Below are 23,974 nucleotides of genomic sequence, written 5' to 3'. Positions count from 1 at the left end.
GAAGGCTTCTTTGTGCTTTTAACACAGATAAATAGGACCACATTTTTGTGCCGTAAATTGTTCATTGATCTATCCCCTGCTGGTTTACCCTCATAATGGACAGCGCGTCAATAATGACATCACGTACATGTCAAGCTCAAGTGCTGCTCTCACTGCCTATGTACACGTCGTCATTGGGAGGTGCTATATATAAACCGGAGAAGTGGTGCCTTGGATTAAGAGCATAATTTGTTTCGGGACCGTGCTTGTAATCCAAATCCACTCTTAAACCAAAGCAAATTTTGCCACAAGAGATCATTGAAATGCAGACAATTGGTTCCACACCCCAAAAATAATGATTTTTTTATCCTCAATAGCAGGTAAAACAAATGAAACAAACAAACAAACATTTAGAAAGCTGGATAAGTCATATTATAAGTTACCGTAGAGTATAGCAATCAGCATTTGGAGTATAATGTATAGTAAGTGCATAAGAATGAAAAAACAGCAGCAGTTTGTAGATACAGGATGAAGCTGTAGATCCCTATAATGCAGTAGTGTAGTACAACAGGCTAGAAAAGAGAAGCAGGGCTGCTGTTAGAGGTCTGTGTGGTCACATGACAGCAATGGGAAAGGGGCGTGTGTTCAGCATGAAACAATCAGGAAATGAGAATCACTGAGCTGTGCAGGAGGACAGTGGAAGAAACTTTTCTGTACAGCCTGTGAATGGCTGAGTGTAAGTACAGGCACATTATAGGAGCAGTGTGTATAGCTGAGTGTAAGTGCAGGCACATTATAGCAGCAGTGTGTGTAGCTGACTTACTCTTAAACCAAGGTACCACTGTAGTTGAGAGAACTACTGAAACGCTCCAAGGATATACAGAAGCATAAACCATACATATCAGATGTCAGAAAACAAAAAACGTCAATTAAGTTTATCTCTACATAATTCAAGATTTTATAGCGAGTTTGGGATTTTCCAACTCCCGGAAAAACCCCTTTTAAATCTCAAGCTTGGAAACAGCACGCAATGATTAACATACATCTGCCCACCAAAATGTCTCCACTGCAAGTATTCCTCTCTACGAACAACAAACAAACGCACTCCATATTACATATTTATATTTTATGGAGACGTTCATAAGGAGACTTTATTTCAGTCTAAAATCTGTCACTGTCAAAACACAAGACGGTCAATTCATTCAGGGAAACGGGAAATGGTCACATTTGCTGAATAAATGAGCTAATCTTATAATTGTTCACCTGCTTCTGTACGGAGCTTCAAATAAAGATGTTTTTCGGACAAAATTATTCGGCGCATTGTTAATTTCACGGGCGCAACAAAACCCAATACAGTCCGGCAGGACGGCGTAATCCATTATACAGATGGGAAGTCTTATACCTGACTTGATGTATTGAAACTCATCTTTACAAATTCTATACAAAAAAAAAGAAGTGTATTGTTGGTAAGGTAGCAGTGTTCTAATTAAAACTACTTTTGCGTCTGTTTTTTTTTGTTCGCAGCTCGGAAACATCTGTCTGTTGTATTCTGTAGAATGAAGCCAGATGTTAGGTTCATCTGGTAATGGCACCTAAACAAAGGTTTTAATGCAATTTGGAAAGCCAGACTGCTGCAAGGCCTGTATGAAAATGTGATAACGCAATTCTACAGGGATCTCCGGAGCAGCCACACGGATAGTTTGGGCTCAAGTGCCACATAACCAAAGGAGAGAGCAGAAAATCAGCATGTTGTAATTCATTTTCAGAAGTAACAAATGATTAGATGGAGCAATTACAGTTCTGTCAGATGTGGCTCACGGTACAGGAGCTTTTGTGGCTATTGATTGTCGAGGCAATCACGAAGAGACGTGCAATGAAAAAACTAGATATCGCAGTTAAAGCAAAGGAACTTCCAAGGATAATGTACACCTAAAAGAATTTAATTCTCTTCAATTACAATCCTGCATTGTAAGGGCTGGTGTATTCATTCTTGCTTAAAAATAGGCACGTAAAAAATTAAAAAAAAGCAAAAACATTTTGTGATGTCTGAATATACCTATATCCCAGCTACGCAAGTCTAAAGATGTTGTGTGGCTGAGGAATTTTTTTTTTCACTTATCATTTCGCCACTTAAGGGTAGCTTCACACGTAACGGATCCGCAGCGGATTTCACGCTGCAAATTCGCAACGAAATTCACTGCGGATCCATTGCCTTGTTTTTTCTATGAGACGTCCCACTGCGAGTGTGTAAGTTAACCCCCAATGGCAGGAGCATACTGTATCTATATATATATATATATATATATATATATATATATATATATATATATATATATAGTGCCTTGGATTACGAGCATAATTCATTCCGGGACCGCGCTTGTAAACCAAAATCACTCTTAAACCAAAGCACATTTTCCCATAAGGAATCATTGAAATTCAGACAATAGGTTCCACGCCCCAAAAAGAATGATTTTTAATTCTGAAATCCAGATATGTCATGTTATAAGTTACTGTAGAGTATAGCAAGCAGCATGTGGTGTATAATATATAGTAACTGCATAAGAATGAAAAAACTTCTGCAGATTGTAGTTACAGGATGGAACTGCAGTTCCCCTAATGCAGTAGTGTAGTACAACAGGCAATAATAGAGAAGCAGGGCTGCTGTCAGAGGTCTATGTGGTCACATGACAGCAATGGGGAAGAGGTGTATGTTCAGCATGGACCAATCAGGAAGAGAGAATCACAGAGCTGTGCAGGAGGACAGTGACAGAAACCTCTCTATACAGCAGTGTGAATGGCTGAGTGTAAGTGCAGGAACATTATAGCAGCAGTGCGTATAGCTGAGTGTAAGTGCAGGCCTATTATAGCAGCAGTGTGTATAGATTGAGTGAGTGCAGGCACAGTATAGAAGGAATGAAGAGGATGGGAAACCAAAGGACTGACAGAGACTGCAGGGAGCATAAAGGAATGAGAAGGGCAGAGTTGTTACAGCTATGAAGAGATTATCTCCACAGTCCTGTCCCCTAATGCAACACCCAGCCTGAAGTGGATCTGCTATGATTTGAAAGGTGAGGGAGACATCCTTGGTCAGAGTACAGTGCTGTAGACCCCGCTATGCAGATAATGCCCCTCCCCCACTCCCACCCAGTACAGGGAGCTCTTAAACCAAAGCAATGCTCTTAAACCAAGTTTTAAACCAACATTGACGGTATTAGCTGTTGAGAATTATATCATAGCACAACCTCCTTTGGCAAACTGCTAGCCCTTACTTTAGTCCTATTAATGTCAACATATAAAACCTTTAAAATCATAGAAAGGATCTACATTTATTCAGGGTGTCTAGAGAATACTTGCTAAAAAAAAAAAAGAAGGAGTACAACGGCAGTAAATTACATCTCATTTTACTTGTAAAAAAGAATGAGGTGTTCCCACAGTACGTGTAGGAGTATGGGTCTGATATCATTAGATATTTGGGAAGAGGAGGAGGAGGGTGAGGAACAGTTATACATTCACTTGAAGAGCATTTAAGATTTATGATGGTGGAGCTGCAGGGCACAAAAGCCACTATAACCAGATATGAAGCGCAACATGAAGGAGGAGAGCGTCTCCTACATAACAGCAGCCTCAGAGAATCTGGGGGAATATACACACTGCCTAGCACGGGGCTGAAAGGAGCAGGTATCCTAATAAAGTACAGAAACAACAAATAAATAACAGAAAACGTGTATAATGTACAATCTACTCACCTATCTGTTGAAAGTCCAAGGAGTACCTAAAAAGTGAAACAAAGCAACAATAAGCTTTTAAGATACATAATTATTATTAATTCAGACATACATGGAGGGCTACTGTGTGGACAAAAGGGAACAACTGACCAGAGGCAAAATGTGCTTTGGTGGACTAATCTAAACTACTGTACTTTATTATGTTCTAATAGCACAGTGATTAGAGATTTGCAAACCGAAAGGTGTATTAGTTCCGCTTTATAAGTGCTAGGATCCCCTGGAAAGTCACACCAAATAGAGAATTGGATTTAGCAATTTATACATTAAAGGGGAATTATCAGCAAGTAAGACTAATCTAACCTGCCGATAGCCCCTATAGCCGGGGACGCTGAGGAGGAAGGTATGTGTGTTACCTTCCTCCTCGACAACGGCCCTGCACTGTTAGTCGGGGCAAACTCTGCTCCGGAGCACCATTAGGAGCACTGCTGCATCATCATCAGGGCCGCCCCTTCTAATAATAATCAATGGAGGGGGCGGGCCGGATGACACAGCGCAGGATCGGCCCCGAGGAGGAAGGTAAGACACACATGTTCCTCCTCAGCATCCCCGCCGGTATAGGGGCTATCAGCATATAGTTGCTGATAGCTGATAGTTCCCCTTTAAAGTTCATTCATCTCTAATACTGATACAGACTATGGGGGAGATTTATCAAACGTGATGTAAAGTGAAACTGGCTCAGTTGCCCCTAGCAACCAATCAGATTCCACCTTTCATTCCTCACAGACTCTTTGGAAAATGAAAGGTGGAATCTGATTGGTTGCTAGGGGCAACTGAGCCAGTTTCACTTTACACCATGTTTGATAAATCTCCCCCTATGTTCACACAATGCTGCGGATAATGATCGTGGTCATAAGGGAATTTGCTTGAGAGTGGTTATATAACACAGCTGAATGTTAGAGCTATACAAACACCGCAAAAAGATTTCTTAAGCCTCATCCACACATTCACTTTAAATCAGTTTTTGTGGATCAGCAAAAACAGATAGGAGGGTAATAAAAGGCCACAGAGAGAAGCATGTCTAGGGCTTGCTAGCCAAAAACTTCAGTTAAAAACAGACCGCACACGGGTGGTGCATCTGTGTGTCACGTGTTAAAAACTGACCCATTGACGTCTATTGGAGCTTCCGTTCTGCAAAAATGGACTGTAAGAGTGCCAGTCCTACTTTTTTGCAGAACGGTTTGGTGGTTAAAAATAGATGATCAGTGGGTCCTCTCTCTGTCTGTGAATCTTACTGATTGATGGCCTTACATTAAAGGGGTTGTCCAGCGAAAAATTTTTTGCTCAGTACCAAATCGCCGTAGGGAAACAGACCTTTATAAAAGATTCATTGAAATGGGACAGTCCTAAATATCTGGTACTTCCAAGTGGACGCTGGACAGAACTTGTCTTGCTGTGTTCCCCCTTTTGTTATCTCAAAGAACTGATGGGTTCTCTGAAAAAAAGAAACTGTTGACAACTGATGCATTTTTGTCATCAGTTTCTGATAAAAACAACTGAGACGGATGATGTGCTGTAAATGAAGGGGGCCTGAAATTACTAAATAAGCTGGAAGCCTAAGTGAATCCCCATTAATTCAGTGCGCAGTTAGGGCCAGTTCACACAGAGTAAAACTGGCGGAGTAAAAATCCCGCCAGCCTCCATGTCATACTGGCAGTCTATGGGAGGGCTTGTGCTCCTCCTCTCTCCGAGCCGAAGAATGGATATGGCAAATTTTCCGAGCGGAGAGATGGAGAGAGAGAGAGGAGGCGCGCAAGCCTCCCATAGACTGCTAGTATGACATGGAGGCTGGCGGGATTCCGGGCACAGAATTCCACCAGTTTTTACTCCATGTGAACTCAGCCTTACATAACACTGCTGACAAAAGACATGACTCCAGACATAAGCAGGTCATACTGCATAACCAGTGAGCTACCCTAGTAAGAATAGAACAGGAAGCTTAATGCAACTACTGCCAAGTTTACATTATATGCTGAACTTTCTACCGGAGGATATACAAAGTTACTATATCAATATTCACAATTCAGCACCATCCAAATGTACCTTTATGCCTACAAACAAATTTAAGAGGACCGGTCAGCTCTCTCGGTTATAGTAAATACTCTATGTTGCGTGTTAATCAGTTATTCCCCTTGGAAATGTATGAATGAATTGACAGCTGGGTATTACACTATATAGGGTGTGTCCCCACAGTCTGACAGTGTGAGCACCGATGAAACACCCATTGACAATGGAAATATATTTATACCATAAGGGTATGAACCCACACACAGTATACGCAGCGTATTTACTGCTGCGATACGCAGCAGATTAGATCTAAATAACTGAACACAGCATCAAATCTGCACCATCAAATCTGCTGCATATTTGTTACGTATACGGTGTGTGGGTTTGTATCCTAAAAAAAAAACAAAAAAACAATGCAACCGCAATTTTTACTGTATGTTAAAGGGGTAATGCGGCGCTAAACAATTATTGACAAAACAACACACATTACAGTTATACAACTTTGTAATGTATGTTATGTTAGTGAATGGCCCCCTTCCCCGTGTTTCCCCCCACCCACGCTAGACCCGGAAGTGTGGTGCATTATACTCACTGCATCTCGTGTCGACCCCCGTCTGCTATCTTGGGACAATGACGTAGTCTTCGGGAGGCCGGCCAAACCGCTCCATCCGTCCCTCATGCCGGCCCCCCTCTGCCACGTTATCAGCAGCTCAGCCGCAATTGGCTGAGCATAACTCAGAGGGGGGCCGGAATGAGGGACAGATGGACTAAGTCATTGTCCCAAGATGGCGGACGGGGGTCGACACGAGATGCGGTGAGTATAATGCACCACACTTCCGGGTCTAGCAGGGGTAGGGGGAAACACAGGGAAGGGGGCCATTCACATACTGTACATAAAATACATTACAAAGTTGTATAACTTTGTAATGTGTGTTATTTTGTGAATATGTGTTTAGCGCCGCACTACCCCTTTAACATACAGCCTCATTTTCAACAAACTGATGCACTCCACTGACGTCAATGGGAAAATGGCCGGCAGCTTTGATCAAACTTCCAGTAGATGTAGTAAGTAAATAAGAAAGGAAAAACTAAGAGAGAGATTTATCAAACATGGTGTAAAGTGAAACTGGCCCAGTTGCCCCTAGCAACCAATCAGATTCCACCTTTCATTTTCCAAAGAGTCTGTGAGGAATGAAAGGTGGAATCTGATTGGTTGCTAGGGGCAACGGAGCCAGTTTCACTTTACACCATGTTTGATAAATCTCCCCCCAACACTGCATTCCCACGTCCGCAATTTTGCGGACCTGACGGACAGTGAAGGCATATAATGGATTGGTTCTCCACCAGACATGATGTATCATGCAGGCAGTAAGGAAAATGTTTGAATCTCCGCAGCTCTGTCATTTCAGTACTGTGGATATTCAAACATTTTCCTCGCTGCTGGCATGATAACACGTTTCCCCTAGAAAAAAAATAAGATATCCCCCCCCCCTCCAAAAAAAAAAAAAAGTCACCCCCTGAAAGTAAGGCCGTGCCCCGCCTCCACCCCCCGCTACTAACCTAATCCCCTCATGTACCATCAACACCGCCGCTGGCCCGCGGCATGTCATACGCTCCGTCGTATGTCCCTGACGCACACTCCTGGGTCCTCTTCTCGGTTGGCGAGTGAGCCAGAGGGCTGAGTCGGGGGGAGAGCCGGGGGCAGAGCTGGGGGGGGGGGGGGGGGGTAATAAGACATCCCCCCCGAAAATAAGACATAGTGTCTAATATTATTTTTTGCTCCCAAAGAGGCACTATGTCTTATTTTCGAAGAAACACGGTATTGATACATCATGCAGGGTGGAGAACCAATCCATTACATCATTACATGCCTTCACTGTCGATAAGGCCTGCAAAATCGCGGATGTGTTAATCCAGCCTAAAAGGGGGACTAAATGAACCAGGTATTTTTTTTCTGCCAACAATCTTCTATGTTTCTATTCCTCTTAAAAACATATGAATGAATTGACAACTGAGGATTACCATTTCTCTTGATAATTAGGGTGTGTCCCCACAACCCAATGGTGAGTTCACACAGAGAAATTTATCTGACGGACTTGTGAAGCCAAAGTCAAGAATGGATTTTAAAAGAGGAGAAATCTCAGTCTCTCCTTTATGACCTGATCTCTTCAAAAATTTGCCAGATAAATCTACGACAAGAGAAACAGTAACCGCCATTCAATTTATTTATACATTTTCAAGAGTAAGGGTATGTTCACACTGAGGAAATTCAGGTGGATTCTGCGTCAAAATGCACGCAGAATCCGCCCGTAATTCTGCCCGTTCAAAAATAAACATTGTGAATGTACATTGGCTTTAATGGGCTTTCCGCTTCTTCGTTCACACTGCGGAATTTCGGTGCTGAAAATTCCTCTGCAGATCCGCTTTCCGCTTGAAGAATTGACTTGTCAATTCTTTGGGCGGATTCTGCTAGAGGAATCCGATAGAAGTCAATGGGACTTGAATTCTGCCAGAGATGAATAAGGGTGGGTTCACACTACGGAATCTGCGCGGGTAAGTTCCATCGGATTCCGCCACTTGTACCCACTCACAGCCCATCTAATAGAGTCAATTCTATGGGCGGCCGAATTCCGCCGCCCGCCAAAAGAATTGACATGTCAGTTCTTTTGGCAAAACACAGAATGCGTCCGGTTTAGACTAAGGAATAGGCAAGTATTCAGGGAAAGTTTTCTGCTTAAAATTCCTCACCTATTCAGCTCTGGCACTATTCAAGCCCTATTGACTTCTATAGGATTCCTCTAGCAGAATCCGCCTAAAGACATGTCAATTCTCCAGGCGGAAAGCAGATCTGCGACGGAATTTTCAGCAAGGAAATTCTGCAGTGTGAACAAAGAAGCGGAAAGCCCATTAAAGCCAATGTACATTCACAATGTTCATTTTTTACAGGCGGAATTTCGGGCGGGTTCCGCATGCATTACGTCTGAAAATCTGCACGTATATATCCTAGGTGAGGAATTTCAAGCAGAAAACTTTCCTCTTCAATTCCTCACTGAATACTCGCCTATTCCTCAGTGTGAACATACCCTAATAAGAGAGGGATAACATACCAGAGTTATAAGAAAAGATGCTACACAATTGCAATGTGTTGAGGAATAAAAATATTTCCTAAAACATATGTCAGGGGATCTGAGGGGTCCTCTGTATGCGTTGCACAATTCCCCTTGCTCATACTCGATATACATAAGCATTTACGGTTACAAACAGCTATGCTAATGAAGTTACTATGTGTTAAAAAGCCTCTTTTAAAAATGTAAGATGCTGAGCCGGTGATACACACCTCATTTAACTTCCTGGAATCTACACCACAAACACCACAAAATGTCAACTGGCTTAGTACTGACAAAAGATGCATTGTTGAGCGACAGGGTAAAGCTGGTTATATAAACCTGTATAGACCCACGTTCCTTTACCTATCCACTTTATTAAATATGCAACTGGATAATCTATAACACCGTGGCGGACATATCACTTGTGCAGTCTGTTCAGCTGCACAGGGGCCCAGGCCATCAGAGGGGGCCTCCAGACTCTGAGCCTCAGCCTAGTGGGCCCCACCGCATAGGTGATATGTATTGTCCATCCACCCCTGTACCAGGCACCAGATCAGATATCCTGTCACCCACCAGCGCAGAGATTCCAGCAGCCTCGGTCCACCCCACATAGTCGCACTTGGATATGTGAGCCATGGCCAGCCGCAGTGGTGCCACGTTCCGACCCTGCCTCGGGAAACGCGCACCAGTGACGCCACCTGGCGGTCGTACATTGGAGATTGTTTTTTGACTTTTTGGTACTCGGTAAGCAGCCCCCAATATCTTAGAGCAGATTACCGGACACAGCACAGCATTGAATAGTGATGTGACATACCTTAAGGGAACTTTATAGATGACCAACGCAAGGCTTTACAACTTGCATGGTAGGCATATTGCCAAATTTGTCCAACAGATTTAAAGCAACTCTGTACCCACAACTCCCCCCCCCCCCCAACAACTTGTGCCTTCGGAAAGCTGCTTTTAATCCAAGAACCGTCCTGCGGTCCGTTCAGCAGGTGATGCAGTTATTGTCCTAAAAAACAACTTTTAAACTTGCAGTCCTTTGTGGGCTTTGTGGTGTGGTCTAGAGTGTCTGTGCCCTAGGCCCTCTGCGCCCCCCCCCCCCCCCCCCGCCCTTCTTATCAGGAACGCCCCTGGGCAGGATTTCTCCTAATTATCACTTGTCTGAACACTGCACATGTAGTGGCTCATTAAGGCGCATGTGTAATGTTCAGACAAGTGAATATTAGGAGGAATCCTGCCCAGGGGCGTTACTAATGATAAGAAGGGCGGGGAGGAGGGACGGAGAGGAGTTGCAGGTCTAAAGCACAGACACTGTAGGCCACGCCAATTTGACACAGGACTGCAAGTTTAAAAGTTGTTTTATAGGACAATAACTGCATCACCTGCCAAACGGACCACAGGACAGATCTTGGATTAAAAGCAGCTGTCTAACGGTAAAAGCGGTTTGGGGGCAGATTGTGGGTACAGAGTTGCTTTAAGGAGTATGCTACTGAGGTAAAATACATGTTGAATCCTCCCCCTCCTCAAGATGTCCGGCCGCTTCCTGGTGTCTGACGCGGGCTTGAGACATGACGTCTCAAGCCCGCTCAGCCAGTCAGTGACAGAGGCGGTATATGAGCGGACTTGAAACGGATCCCGCCTTTGTCACTGACTGGCTGAGCAGGCTTGAGACGTCACGTCTCAAACCCACGGCAGACACCAGGAAGCAACAGGACACCGGGGAGCAGAGCGCCGCGATACGGGACCCGTCACTGGAGCCGGGGAGGTGAGTGGACGTAGTTTCCCTCAGCCTGTTCCTCTCTGGCCAGATCCCAAAATAGCCCCCCCGCCGGAGTACCCCTTTAATCTAAGGTGATTACTGTGATCTTACTGTGATTAACCCTTTGGGCCTCAAAGTGCAGAAACAGCCAGACAGGGACACTGTTTACATGAGCCGGAAGGGAGGGGGAGGTGGGAGGGACAGGGAGAACAGCTCACACATCGCTTTGTGTCTTCAGTAGGAGGCCGCAGGCTCAGAACCAGGGGAAGGAGACATGAAAGGTAATGGGATGTATGTAATGAACTGTTAATTTCCAGGAGGGGGGGATGATTTAACATGTATTTTATCTTAGTGGAATACCCCTTTAATGATGACCAGAATGAAAATCTGCTACATTTGTACGTTTCTATGTAGTTTACACCAAGCCTTTTTCACACTGCTTCATAGCTCTAAGCTTTAAAGGGGAACTCCGGCAAAAATCTTTTTCTTTCAAATAAACTGGTTTCAGAAAGTTATATAGAGTTGTAATTTACTTCTATTTTAAAATCTCAAGTCTTTCAATACTTATCAGCTGCTGTATGTCATGCAGGAAGTGGAGTTTTCTTTTCAGTCTGGAGAGCAGGAATGGTTTTCTATAAGGATTACCTACTGCTCTGGACAGTTCCTGACATGGACAGAGATGTCAGAAGAGAGTACAGTCTCAGACTTGAAAAGAATACACCAGTACTTATCAGCTGCAGGACATACTGCAGCTGATAAGTACTGCAAGATTTTTTAATAAATTACAGGTAAATTACCAATCTATATAACTTTCTGAAACCAGTTGATTTAAAATAAAAAGATTTACAACGGAGTACACCTTTAACAAAAATAGTGGCAGCATTACCTATTTCGAAGTATTTTGAAATCCTCAAGTATTTCTTCTCCAACTTCTCGCGCTTTGGGGCTCACAGGTTCAAGCTTAAGACAGGTGGCTAGAAAAGTCTCTGCCTCTGGAATTTAAGAACATATTTTAATATTTGACTTAATGCTGGCCCTAGCAGTAACAGTTTAAATTACAGTTTTAACATGGATTTGATGTGACCAAACATCAGCAATTTAGCATTTTTTGGCAATATGAAATTTTTATTTATTTATAAAATGGGAAAAGGGGGGTCCCTGGGGGACTTCTATGATCACTGCACTGATCTCTCATAGAGATCAATACACTACATATGTAATGCATTAATCTCTGAGATCAATAGTAGAGCCTATAGTAAACGGTTGCCAAGGATCTGTCATAGCATTGCTGATCCCCAGCCAGATCAGAAGCAAGGATTGCCAATCCGCGATTGAATCCCATGGAGTGATCCTGCCACTAGACCACCACGGATGGGGTTCAAAAACCATTTAAATGTCAGTGTCAGTATAGAAACAGACTATAAACAGAGAACAGGTCATAAAGGAAAGACAGAGATTTCTCCTCTTTTCAAATCCATTCCTGGCTTTGGCTTCCAAAATCTGTCAGATAAATCTGTCTGTGTAAACGCACCATAATAGGTTTCTATTACATGAATTGGGTCATTTCTCTGCAGTACATCCTAATAGCCTAAAGATGCTGAAAATCTTCACTTCCTCGTCCCCATTCCTCTATCCTCCCCCTCCCTTTTGAGACCCAGGTCACATGATCTCTGTATCTTTTGTTGCCAGTCAAACGGTAACGCCTCATCTGTAACCTCAAGCATCACTGACATCACAAGTGAGTACATGGACAAGAAGCGATGAAACAAAAAATAGTAACAGCTTCCTGAGCAGCATAGGGGAAAGAAAACACTGTTGTTTCATCTCTCTATCTTTCTAATGTATGTGGATGGATAGATAGAAAATAGAGAGATAAATAGATACTTTGTTTACATTGTAAAGCAGAAGTAGATTGAGCCAGTGGTGGCAGATGCTAGAAGATGAGGTGGATACTTGCCAGTTGGCTCTGAGGTGCAATGCATGTTGGAAGATGTATTTTCCCAGTATGATGTAAAACTGGGATGTGTAAAAATTTTATTCCAGGGCTAGAAGCAGTGTAGACAAGTGGGAAAGGTGTCAAATGATCGACAGGGAATCGGTGAGTCCACCTATATGCTTCTTGTGCATTTAATTTTTTTATAGGATCACTGGAGTTCCCCTTTAATCATCTGTTATCATTCCTTATTACCCATGGAGATGTGCAATCAATAAAAGATTATTTTTGACATGTCAAAAGTGAGCGATCAGCCGACAAGGGAGCATTTGTAACATTTACTTGATTGGGCAGATAATCTGCCTGTGTATTTGCCACAGATTTTCTGCTCTGCTTTTCTGTGGCACGGCGACTGTATCTTCAGGTCCCGCCTCCTCCTGCTGTCAATCATTCCGGAGAAGGCATGGCCTAAAGATACAGCCACTGTGAGGACCAGAGAGACAGATGCCGGATCACGAGCAGTGTGGCTGGTATGTATACATTGCTGCTTGTGATCTGGAAACTGACAGCACGGATATATATACATATCCTATATATACATCTGTGCTGTCAGTTTCCAGGCCTGCATGAGTCATACAAAGATCGTTCAAGCAGCCCATCTGCTAGATTTCTTGTGCCGTGCAAAGGCATAGCAAACGAGCCACCAATCTCGCTGGTGGCTGCAATCATTTGCAGCCCCCATGGCAGAGAATTCTTTGTGTGTTAAAGGACCCTAACAGTGTCAGCAGTGTGGAAGGTAAATTGCAGATCTTTTGAGCTGGGGGGAGACTGCACCACCAGTCAAGGTGAATTGCAGCTGACACATTCCATTTAAGGGTGCGTTCACACTGAGGAAATGGAAATTCTGAGCAGAATCCCCGCCACAGACTCCACTCTGAATTGCACCAGCCTCAGTGTCTCAATGTTAAGTATGGGGCGCCTCCACTCTCCGAGGCTCTGCGCTGAAAGAATTGACATATCAATTCTTTCAGCGAAGAGAGGCACGGAGAGCAAAATTGAGACACCGAGGCAGACGAAATTATGAGCGGAGTCCGTGGCGGGGATTCCGCTCAGAATATCTGCCCATTTTCCTCAGTGTGAATGCACCCTTTGGCCCCATTCACACAGAGCAAGAGGCGCGGAATTGTCCGCCGCAGAATGCCTTTAGCCTCCGTGTCATAATGACACTCTATGGGAGGCGCGCGCCGCATCGCTCAGCACTGAAGAATCAACATGTTCATTCTTCAGCGCTGAGAGATGCAGCGCGCCTCCCATACAGTGTCATTATAACACGGAGGCTACCGGCATTCTGTGGCGGACAATTGCTCTGCGGAATTCCGCCCCTCTTGCTTTGTGTGAACGGGGCCTTACTGGGAAGTCAAAATCCACAACAAATCTGCAACAATTCAGTCCCATGTGAACTGAGCAAATTCGGCGGAATTCCACCACGGAATCCCGCCTGCCTAATGCTAATGCACGAAACGATAATTCGCCCGATCGTACGGTTAACGATGTCAAAGTAACGATGTGTTTTTCATAACGATCAGCGTTAAGACGGTAAGATATATCGTACGGAAAATTCGTTTTGCGATAGCTTAAAGCCTATCTCACACGTTGGTTAAATCAGCAAACGACTGTTCACACGGAACGATCTGCGAATTTTTTGCGAACGATCGACAATTGCAGAAGTTGTTGAAAGATCAAAATGAACGATTTCTCGCTCGTCGTTTGATCGTTCGCTGCATTTACATGTACGATTATCGTTCAAATTCGATCGTTATCATGCGAATTCGCACGACAATTGTTCCGTGTAAACGCACCCTTTGTGTCTGTATGTGAGGGCTCGCGTGCCTCCGCTCCCGCTGCTCTCTGCACAAAGAATTGACAAGTCAATTCTTTGCACGGAGAGTGGCAGGAGCAGAGGCACGCAAGCCCTTACATATAGTCACTATGGGAAACTGAGGCAGGCGGGATTCCGATGAATTGTAAACTGGCCCCAAGAGTAGATTTTTTGCAGTGAATTTTCTTTGCCTAGGGGTATGTTCACACGTACTCTTTATGCTGTACTCTTTAGTTTTTGCTGTGGTTTTTATTACCAACAAAAAATTGTTAGGTGTGAACATACCCTTAGATTGCATACGCTCACACATGCTGCATAGCTGCAGATTTTGCACTGTGGGGAAGCCCACTGCAGATTTTGCAGTTGACTTCAATAGGTCCACATAAAATATGCAATAGTGGTGGATTTGTTGATTTTCTGCAGACCCTTTAAGGAGAATGTATAGCAAAATCTGCAGATTTCCTGCAATGTGATGCAGTAGGTGTGAACGGACTCTTAGGGTAAATTCGTGTGTAATCTGCAGCAAGAGAAACTAACTTGTTGAGGATATATCAATATATGCTGTCAGGGCATAATGGGAGTTGTAGTTCCACAGCAGTGGACACTGATCTAGGCAATGCATAGGGTGGAATCTGCAATCATCATCGCATGCAATGCACTTATATTGCATAATGATGCGTTAACGCACAAGAAAGAAGTCAAGTACCTAATACTGTCCACCAGGGATGAGACAAGGAGTTTTGGTGCCCTAGGCAGAGAAGGCAAATGGCGCCAACCCCACCCAGCGTTATCTAAATCAATGCTCCACACCCAGTGTAATGCCATGGAAGTGCCCCTTCTTGTGTGCTGCCCCCAGTAGTATATAGACCCCCTGTGTGCTGCCCCCAGTAGTATATAGACCCCCTGTGTGCTGCCCCCAGTAGTATATAGACCCCCTGTGTGCTGCCCCCAGTAGTATATAGACCCCCTGTGTGCTGCCCCCAGTAGTATATAGACCCCCTCCTGCACTTCAAATTCCTCACAGAGCAGAAAGCATCTGGAGGTCTGTGCAGAAGCAGATAAGACATGAAAGTTCCCTGCTGTTAACCCCTAATGATCTGCAGTGGGAGCAGGCACAGGTCAGAGGACTGGTCCAGAGACTGAAGTACCTTCAAAAGAAACACTGGCAGGAGAGTTTGGTGTTCGGACACTGAAGAGGCAGCCAGGAGTCCAGCATGAGGGTCAGTGAAATGTTACAGCGCTTCAAGCGGTAAACTTCATGACACAGTGCTATGTCCTCTCTCCCCTGACCCCAATACCAGAGCCCCTGGCCCACACAATGGCGCCCTAAGCCCTCACGTACCCCTGCCTCCCCTTTGTCCCAGTCCTGCCGTCCTCCACATACTTAGAAATTTGGCACAATTTGAGCCAAAACAAAACCACCTGCAATGTCACCTCAGGACACTGAGATTAGATACAGAGAGCAGACAGTTGGATACTTAAGTGATACCTCTAGTAACCCCATCCCCAATACCAATGTCTGCCTCCACACCAAGCACTCCCCCTCCCCTCCTGTCACCTCTGAGAAGAATGACAACGTCCCGTGGTATAGCCGAGCTCTGCGTCATGATGTTAGGCTGTATAGCGGTACCTCTGACTGATATACAACTACATGCAGCTGGCAGGGAGGGGGGAAGTCACCTGGTCCACAGCGGGCGGGAAACTTTCTTATAACCAAGAAAGGGGGAGGTGGTGCAGCTCACAGGTCTAAGTGCAAATGACTGAGGTTAAAATATGGTCTGCCCCTACCTATAGTGTACCAAGAACTGCTAAACTGCTCTGGAGACATAAGTTTGGTGAGTATCTGTAGTATGTTTGTCAGTATACTGGTAATGAGATGACTGGGATTGCTGGGATCTGTAGTTCTACACAATGCTAGTCCAAGTATGTTTTACATATGTTTGCTCATTTGTCTAGGGGAGAGGTTAGGTAATAGTAAGGAAAGCGTCTGGTGTCTGTGACACCTCTCACCCGTCCCAATGGAGATACAGTAGCCGGAGCGATCAGGGCCAGCCCGTGGCAGTACGTCCTTGTGAAGTGGCACTAGCGGTTCACGCACTCTGCGCGGCCTCATCCTGGATGCTCTCACCGTCCTCTTGATGTCAGTTTCTGATGCAGCAATATTCAGGTATAAGGCTGGGTTCACACTGCGTTTTTGCAATCCGTTTAATCATCATCAGCTGCTCAGCCGCGATTGGCTAAGCATAATTATGGCAGGGAGGGGGTTGTCTAGGGTGTTGTAGAAGGTTATTGGTTGCTGTGGGCAGGGCACCACTGCTACTCAGTTCCAGGTGGGAGTTGTAGTGTGGCGGGCACCACACTGCTGAGGACTGGAGGTGGGGTGATTTGGGGGGAGAGGACTATCACTGCTCGTGGGGCTCCCAACCTATCCAGAATTCTGGACGCTTTCCTAACCCGTGATCAGGAAAGCGTGCGGATTTCTGGCGCTCCCATGCACTTCTTCCAGGTGAAAATATGATAGGATCTATAAAATGTTTCCGGAACGGACGCTCTTCAGGAAAAATCCTGAAGGGTGTCCATCATAAATGTACCCCTATGGGAAATCTGTCCGGATTTCCTGGATGTGTGAAGGGGGCCTTATGAAGCCTCCTGATTAGGATTTCCTGACAGTAACAACCGACACGGCCATGTGAAGGGGACCTTAGCCTTACAAGTGGCAGGTTTTAGTAAAGGGGTGTCAAACTCAAATATACAGAGGGCCAAAATTTTAAAATTGGACAAAGTCGTGGGTCAAACTTGATAATTTTTGAAGCACAAATGTGGCGGTCCACATCAGAGCAGCATGCAGTTTTTCCTGGCACTGTCAGTGGTGTGCATCTCCCAGCACTGTGCACTGTGATAAATGACATGATAAATTGCTATGATATAATTAAACCCAAACCCATGTAATAGCCAACTCCCCCAATATTACTTTCACTACATACTGACTGACCGCTGCATGGATGTAATTCTGCCGGACGCTTAACCCCTTCAGCTGCCGCCCCGCTCCCGCTCTGTATACATTACCTGTCCTCGCTGCACAGGGTCTTGGCGTACTGATCTCCCGCCCGGCCAATCAGTGGCTGCGGCAGGGCAACACACTGATTGGCCGGGCGAGGACAGGTAATGTATACAGAGCGGGAGCCGGGCGGAAGCTGAAGGGGTTAAGTGGCCGGCAGAACTACATACATGCAGCAGTCGTTCAGACCGCTGTGTGTATGTAGTGACAGTGATCTGCCAGGACCTAGCCAACTCGCAGCGTTATTAACGCTGCGAGTCGGTACGTGTGAAGCTACCCTTAGAAGATATTCAAAGCAGCCCTAGGAGCCCACTGGATGTTCTCTACTGCAAGAGTTCAGCAATGTTCTGCCCCTTTACTTACTAGCGACACCACTTGTTCCGCTGTCAGAAAAATGAATTGCAAGTAAGTGTTTAGGCAGAATTTTGCTGGTCTCTTGCAGAAGAGCGGAGGACCCAGTGAGCTCCTAAGGCTGATTTTAATAACCTCTAAAACAGTGGTATCCTGGCACTTGTAAGGCTTCCACCGATACTCACTGTTATCAGACTCCCCCTCTCTTTGTTCAGATGGCACCCCCTTCTCTTCGGTCTCTGCTCCAGGAATTAAACCTATGGGGAGGAATAACAAACATGTTACCGCACTATAAGCTGCAGGAATAACAGACATGTTACCGCACTATAAGCAGGAATAACAGACATGTTACCGCACTATAAGCTGCAGGAATAACAGACATGTTACCTCACTATAAGCTGCAGGAATAACAGACATGTTACCTCACTATAAGCTGCAGGAATAACAGACATGTTACCGCACTATAAGCTGCAGGAATAACAGACATGTTACCGCACTATAAGCTGCAGGAATAACAGACGTGTTACCGCACTATAAGCTGCAGGAATAACAGACGTGTTACCGCACTATAAGCTGCAGGAATAACAGACGTGTTACCGCACTATAAGCTGCAGGAATAACAGACGTGTTACCTCACTATAAGCTGCAGGAATAACAGACATGTTACCTCACTATGAGCTGCAGGAATAACAGACATGTTACCGCACTATGAGCTGCAGGAATAACAGACATGTTACCTCACTATAAGCTGCAGGAATAACAGACATGTTACCTCACTATAAACTGCAGGAATAACAGATGTGTTACCTCACTATGAGCTGCAGGAATAACAGACGTGTTACCTCACTATAAGCTGCAGGAATAACAGACATGTTACCTCACTATAAGCTGCAGGAATAACAGACATGTTACCTCACTATAAACTGCAGGAATAACAGACGTGTTACCGCACTATAAGCTGCAGGAATAACAGACATGTTACCGCACTATAAGCTGCAGGAATAACAGACGTGTTACCTCACTATAAGCTGCAGGAATAACAGACATGTTACCTCACTATAAACTGCAGGAATAACAGACGTGTTACCGCACTATAAGCTGCAGGAATAACAGACATGTTACCGCACTATAAACTGCAGGAATAACAGACGTGTTACCTCACTATAAGCTGCAGGAATAACAGACATGTTACCTCACTATAAGCTGCAGGAATAACAGATGTGTTACCTCACTATGAGCTGCAGGAATAACAGACATGTTACCTCACTATAAGCTGCAGGAATAACAGACATGTTACCGCACTATAAGCTGCAGGAATAACAGACGTGTTACCGCACTATAAACTGCAGGAATAACAGACATGTTACCTCACTATAAGCTGCAGGAATAACAGACATGTTACCTCACTATAAGCTGCAGGAATAACAGACATGTTACCTCACTATAAGCTGCAGGAATAACAGACATGTTACCTCACTATAAGCTGCAGGAATAACAGACATGTTACCTCACTATAAACTGCAGGAATAACAGACATGTTACCGCACTATAAGCTGCAGGAAAAACAGACATGTTACCTCACTATAAGCTGCATGGATGTCGGTTATCCCAAAAAAAAAGCATCTCATATCTGTGCACCAACACATCCCTCACCCTGCGGAGCATTTCCTATCTGTGCACCCACACATCCCTCACCCTGCAGAGCATCTCATATCTGTGCACCCACACACCCCTCACCCTTCAGAGCTTTACATAACAGTGCACCAACACATCCCTCACCCTGCAGAGCATTACATAACAGTGCACCCACACACCCCTCACCCTGCAGAGCATTACATAACAGTGCACCCACACACCCCTCACCCTGCAGACCATCTCATATCTGTGCACCAACACATCCCTCACCCTGCAGAGCATCTCCTATCTGTGCACTCACACACCCCTCACCCTGCAGAGTATTACATAACAGTGCACATACAAAACTCTCACCGTGCAGAACATCTCATATCTGTGCACCCACACACCCCTGACCCTGCAGAACATCTCATATCTGTGCACCCACAGCCCCCTGACCCTGCAGAAAATCTCATATCTGTGCACCCACACACCCCTCACCCTGCAGAGCATCTCATATCTGTGCACCAACACATCCTTCACCCTGCAGAGCATCTCATATCTGTGCACCCACACATCCCTCACCCTGCAGAGCATCTCATATCTGTGCACTTACACACCCCTCACCCTGCAGAGCATTACATAACAGTGCACCCACACACACCCTCACCCTGCAGAGCATTACATAACAGTGCACCCACACACCCCTCACCCTGCAGAGCATCTCATATCTGTGCACCAACACACCCCTCACCCTGCAGAGCATTACATAACAGTGCACTCACACACCTGTCACCCTGCAGAGCATCTCATATCTGTGCACCCACACACCCCTCACCCTGCAGAGCATCTCATATCTGTGCACCAACACATCCTTCACCCTGCAGAGCATCTCATATCTGTGCACCCACACACCCCTCACCCTGCAGAGCATCTCATATCTGTGCACTTACACACCCCTCACCCTGCAGAGCATTACATAACAGTGCACCCACACACACCCTCACCCTGCAGAGCATTACATAACAGTGCACCCACACACCCCTCACCCTGCAGAGCATCTCATATCTGTGCACCAACACACCCCTCACCCTGCAGAGCATTACATAACAGTGCACTCACACCTGTCACCCTGCAGAGAATCTCATATCTGTGCACCAACACATCCCTCACCCTGCAGAGCATTACATAACAGTGCACATACAAAACTCTCACCCTGCAGAGCATCTCATATCTGTGCACCCACACACCCCTCACCCTGCAGAGCATCTCATATCTGTGCACCAACACATCCTTCACCCTGCAGAGCATCTCATATCTGTGCACCCACACATCCCTCACCCTGCAGAGCATCTCATATCTGTGCACTTACACACCCCTCACCCTGCAGAGCATTACATAACAGTGCACCCACACACACCCTCACCCTGCAGAGCATTACATAACAGTGCACCCACACACCCCTCACCCTGCAGAGCATCTCATATCTGTGCACCAACACACCCCTCACCCTGCAGAGCATTACATAACAGTGCACTCACACACCTGTCACCCTGCAGAGAATCTCATATCTGTGCACCAACACATCCCTCACCCTGCAGAGCATTACATAACAGTGCACATACAAAACTCTCACCCTGCAGAGCATCTCATATCTGTGCACCCACACACCCCTCACCCTGCAGAGCATCTCATATCTGTGCACCAACACATCCTTCACCCTGCAGAGCATCTCATATCTGTGCACCCACACATCCCTCACCCTGCAGAGCATCTCATATCTGTGCACTTACACACCCCTCACCCTGCAGAGCATTACATAACAGTGCACCCACACACACCCTCACCCTGCAGAGCATTACATAACAGTGCACCCACACACCCCTCACCCTGCAGAGCATCTCATATCTGTGCACCAACACACCCCTCACCCTGCAGAGCATTACATAACAGTGCACTCACACACCTGTCACCCTGCAGAGAATCTCATATCTGTGCACCAACACATCCCTCACCCTGCAGAGCATTACATAACAGTGCACATACAAAACTCTCACCCTGCAGAGCATCTCATATCTGTGCACCCACACACCCCTCACCCTGCAGAGCATTACATAACAGTGCACCCACACACCCCTCACCCTGCAGAGCATCTCCTATCTGTGCACCCACACCCCTCACCCTGCAGAGCATTACATAACAGTGCACATACAAAAGTCTCACCCTGCAGAGCATTACATAACAGTGCACATACAAAAGTCTCACCCTACAGAGCATTACATAACAGTGCAGCCACACACCCCTGACCCTGCAGAGCATTACATATCTGTGCACCCACACACCCCTGACCCTGCAGAGCATTACATATCTGTGCACCCACACACCCCTGACCCTGCAGAGCATCTCATATCTGTGCACCAACACATCCCTCACCCTGCAGAGCATTACATATCTGTGCACCCACACACCCCTGACCCTGCAGAGCAGTGCCCTCAATGTGGCTTACCTCCTGCTGATGGTATACACTGCAGAGGAAGACAGCTCCTCCCACACATGAGGCTGGTCACATGGGCCTGCTGTCATCACAGGTCCTTTACACCTCCTTCTGGACCCCAGACTATGGAGCTGCTGTGCTATGAGGCGGACACCTATAGGAGAGCTTATGTGGACGTGGCCCTGCTGACTGACCGGGTGCTGGGCTACCTGCTGAAAAGCCAGGAGACCCACCGCCCCTCCGACAACTACTTCACCTGTGTGCAGACGGACATCCAGCCCAGCATGAGGAAGATGGTGGCCACATGGATGCTGCAGGTGTGTGAGGACCAGCAGTGTGAGGAAGAAGTCTTCCCGCTGGCTATGAACTACCTGGATCGCTTCCTATGCCTGCAACCGCTAGAGAAGATCCGCTTACAGCTGCTGGGGACCACCTGCATGTTACTGGCCTCCAAAATGAAGGAGACCGTCCCTTTATCGGTGGAGAAACTCTGCATTTACACCGATAATTCCATCAGGCCGGAGGACTTACTGGACATGGAGCTGTTCGTGCTGCAGAAGCTGAAGTGGGACTTGGCCGTCGTAATGCCTCACGACTTTATGGAACATTTTCTTACCAAAATGCCGCTGACCGCCGGCACCAAGCAGAACGTCTATAAGTACGCTCAGACCTATATGGCTCTCTGCGCCACGGATGAAAAGTTTATCGCCAGCCGGCCCTCCATGATATCAGCAGGGAGCGTGGCAGCCGCCATACAGGGTCTACATTTGGACAACGTGGATTGCATCTTCTCATCTCAGTGCCTTATCCCCTTCTTATCGCAGCTCATCAGATGTGACCCGGGCTCTTTACAGGCTTGCCAAAAACAGATTGAGTTGCTCCTAGAGTCCAGCTTACGTCAGGCACCGCAAGAAGCAGATATCGCCTCAGACGCCATGTCCATGGTAGGCGAAACAGATCCTCCCTGCACACCAACCCACGTCAGGGATGTGGACATCTGATTATGAAGGTTACAGATGGAGAGAAAAAAAAGTTTAGACTTTTTGGCTACGGAACTTCTGGTGTGAATACGGCTACTTCTCCCATGAATTTTATTTTTAAGAAAAATAATCCTATGGACATATAGCTTAGGAAAGAATAGAGATGAGCGAACCTCAAGCATGCTCGGGTTCGGAGGCTAAAGAAGTTGGATGCAGCCCTAGGCTATTTTACCACTTCGGGAACATATTGGGGAAAGGCAGAAGTCTCGTAATATAGATGGCCGCTAATAATGATCATGAATATTATTGGCGGCTGTCTATATTACAAGACTGGTGCCTTTGCCCAATATGTTCCCGAAGTGGGAACATAGCCCTAGGGAGTCTGAAAAAACATGGCTTAATCCATGTTTTCCAGGCAGCCTTAGGGTACTATTACACGGAACGATATTCAGCTTGAATCGGCTCCTCCTGCGCTCTGCTTCTCCCCGGGTCCCGCATGCTGACAGGCCGCTCAGCCAATCATTGGCCGGGACCGCCGTGGGCAGTGATTGGCTGAGCGGCCTGTCAGCTAAGACAGGCCGCTCTGAAGCTGCAGCGCACGGGACCCGGGCAGAAGCGGACCACAAGAGGAGCCCTGGACCATGGATAGGTAATTTATGCAGTTTAAGCCAGGGCTGCAAGGACATCGGTAACAATGTCCATGCAGCCCTTGTTAAATGATTATCAGGCCGTGCAATAGGCCCAGTAAATGAGCGCCGATCTAGCAGATCAGCGCTCGTTTACAGTTATTATCGGTCCATGTAATAGTACACTTAGAGCTCCATCCAACTTCTTCAGCCACTGATAATCAAATGCTGCACGCTCAGATTCGAATTAATCAAAGTGTGCTCAAGGTTTATTCATCTCAAGGGAAAAAGTACATTTTTTTTTTCTCCTATATACATGTGATTTATCCTCCAAAGACCTATGAAACAAAGAGAAAACACCTTCTCTGTATCCCAACCCAGGTCAGAGATGTGAACATCTGA

At 45.9% G+C, this 23,974-nt stretch overlaps 2 protein-coding genes across 2 annotated transcripts in view; one reads left to right on the top strand and one right to left on the bottom strand.

Moving 5' to 3' along the window:
* Positions 1-22,027, bottom strand: part of SKAP1 (src kinase associated phosphoprotein 1) — a 265,174-nt gene extending 243,147 nt beyond the window's left edge. The window contains exons 1-4 of the mRNA XM_069951830.1: positions 21,979-22,027; positions 18,044-18,115; positions 11,524-11,629; positions 3,726-3,751 (exon numbers count right to left, since the gene is read on the bottom strand). Coding sequence (XP_069807931.1) covers positions 3,726-3,751; positions 11,524-11,629; positions 18,044-18,115; positions 21,979-22,027 — 253 coding nt within the window. The remainder of the gene's footprint in view (positions 1-3,725; positions 3,752-11,523; positions 11,630-18,043; positions 18,116-21,978) is intronic.
* A 64-nt stretch (positions 22,028-22,091) lies between these two features.
* LOC138772317 (G1/S-specific cyclin-D1-like) lies at positions 22,092-23,182 on the top strand. Its single transcript, XM_069952629.1, has one exon. The coding sequence runs from the start codon at positions 22,092-22,094 to the stop codon at positions 22,965-22,967; it is 876 nt and encodes a 291-aa protein (XP_069808730.1). The 3' UTR covers positions 22,968-23,182.
* The last annotated feature ends 792 nt before the right edge of the window (positions 23,183-23,974 follow it).

This window comes from Dendropsophus ebraccatus, chromosome 14 (genome assembly GCF_027789765.1).
Source record: "Dendropsophus ebraccatus isolate aDenEbr1 chromosome 14, aDenEbr1.pat, whole genome shotgun sequence".
Taxonomy (NCBI): domain Eukaryota; kingdom Metazoa; phylum Chordata; class Amphibia; order Anura; family Hylidae; genus Dendropsophus; species Dendropsophus ebraccatus.
Note: the sequence above shows the minus strand (reverse complement) of the source record. Positions and strands in the feature narration are given on the sequence as shown.

Coding starts and splice junctions, on each gene's coding strand:
- LOC138772317 (XM_069952629.1), top strand. CDS start 22,092: ATGGAGCTGCTGTGCTATGAGGCGGACACCTATAGGAGAGCTTATGTG.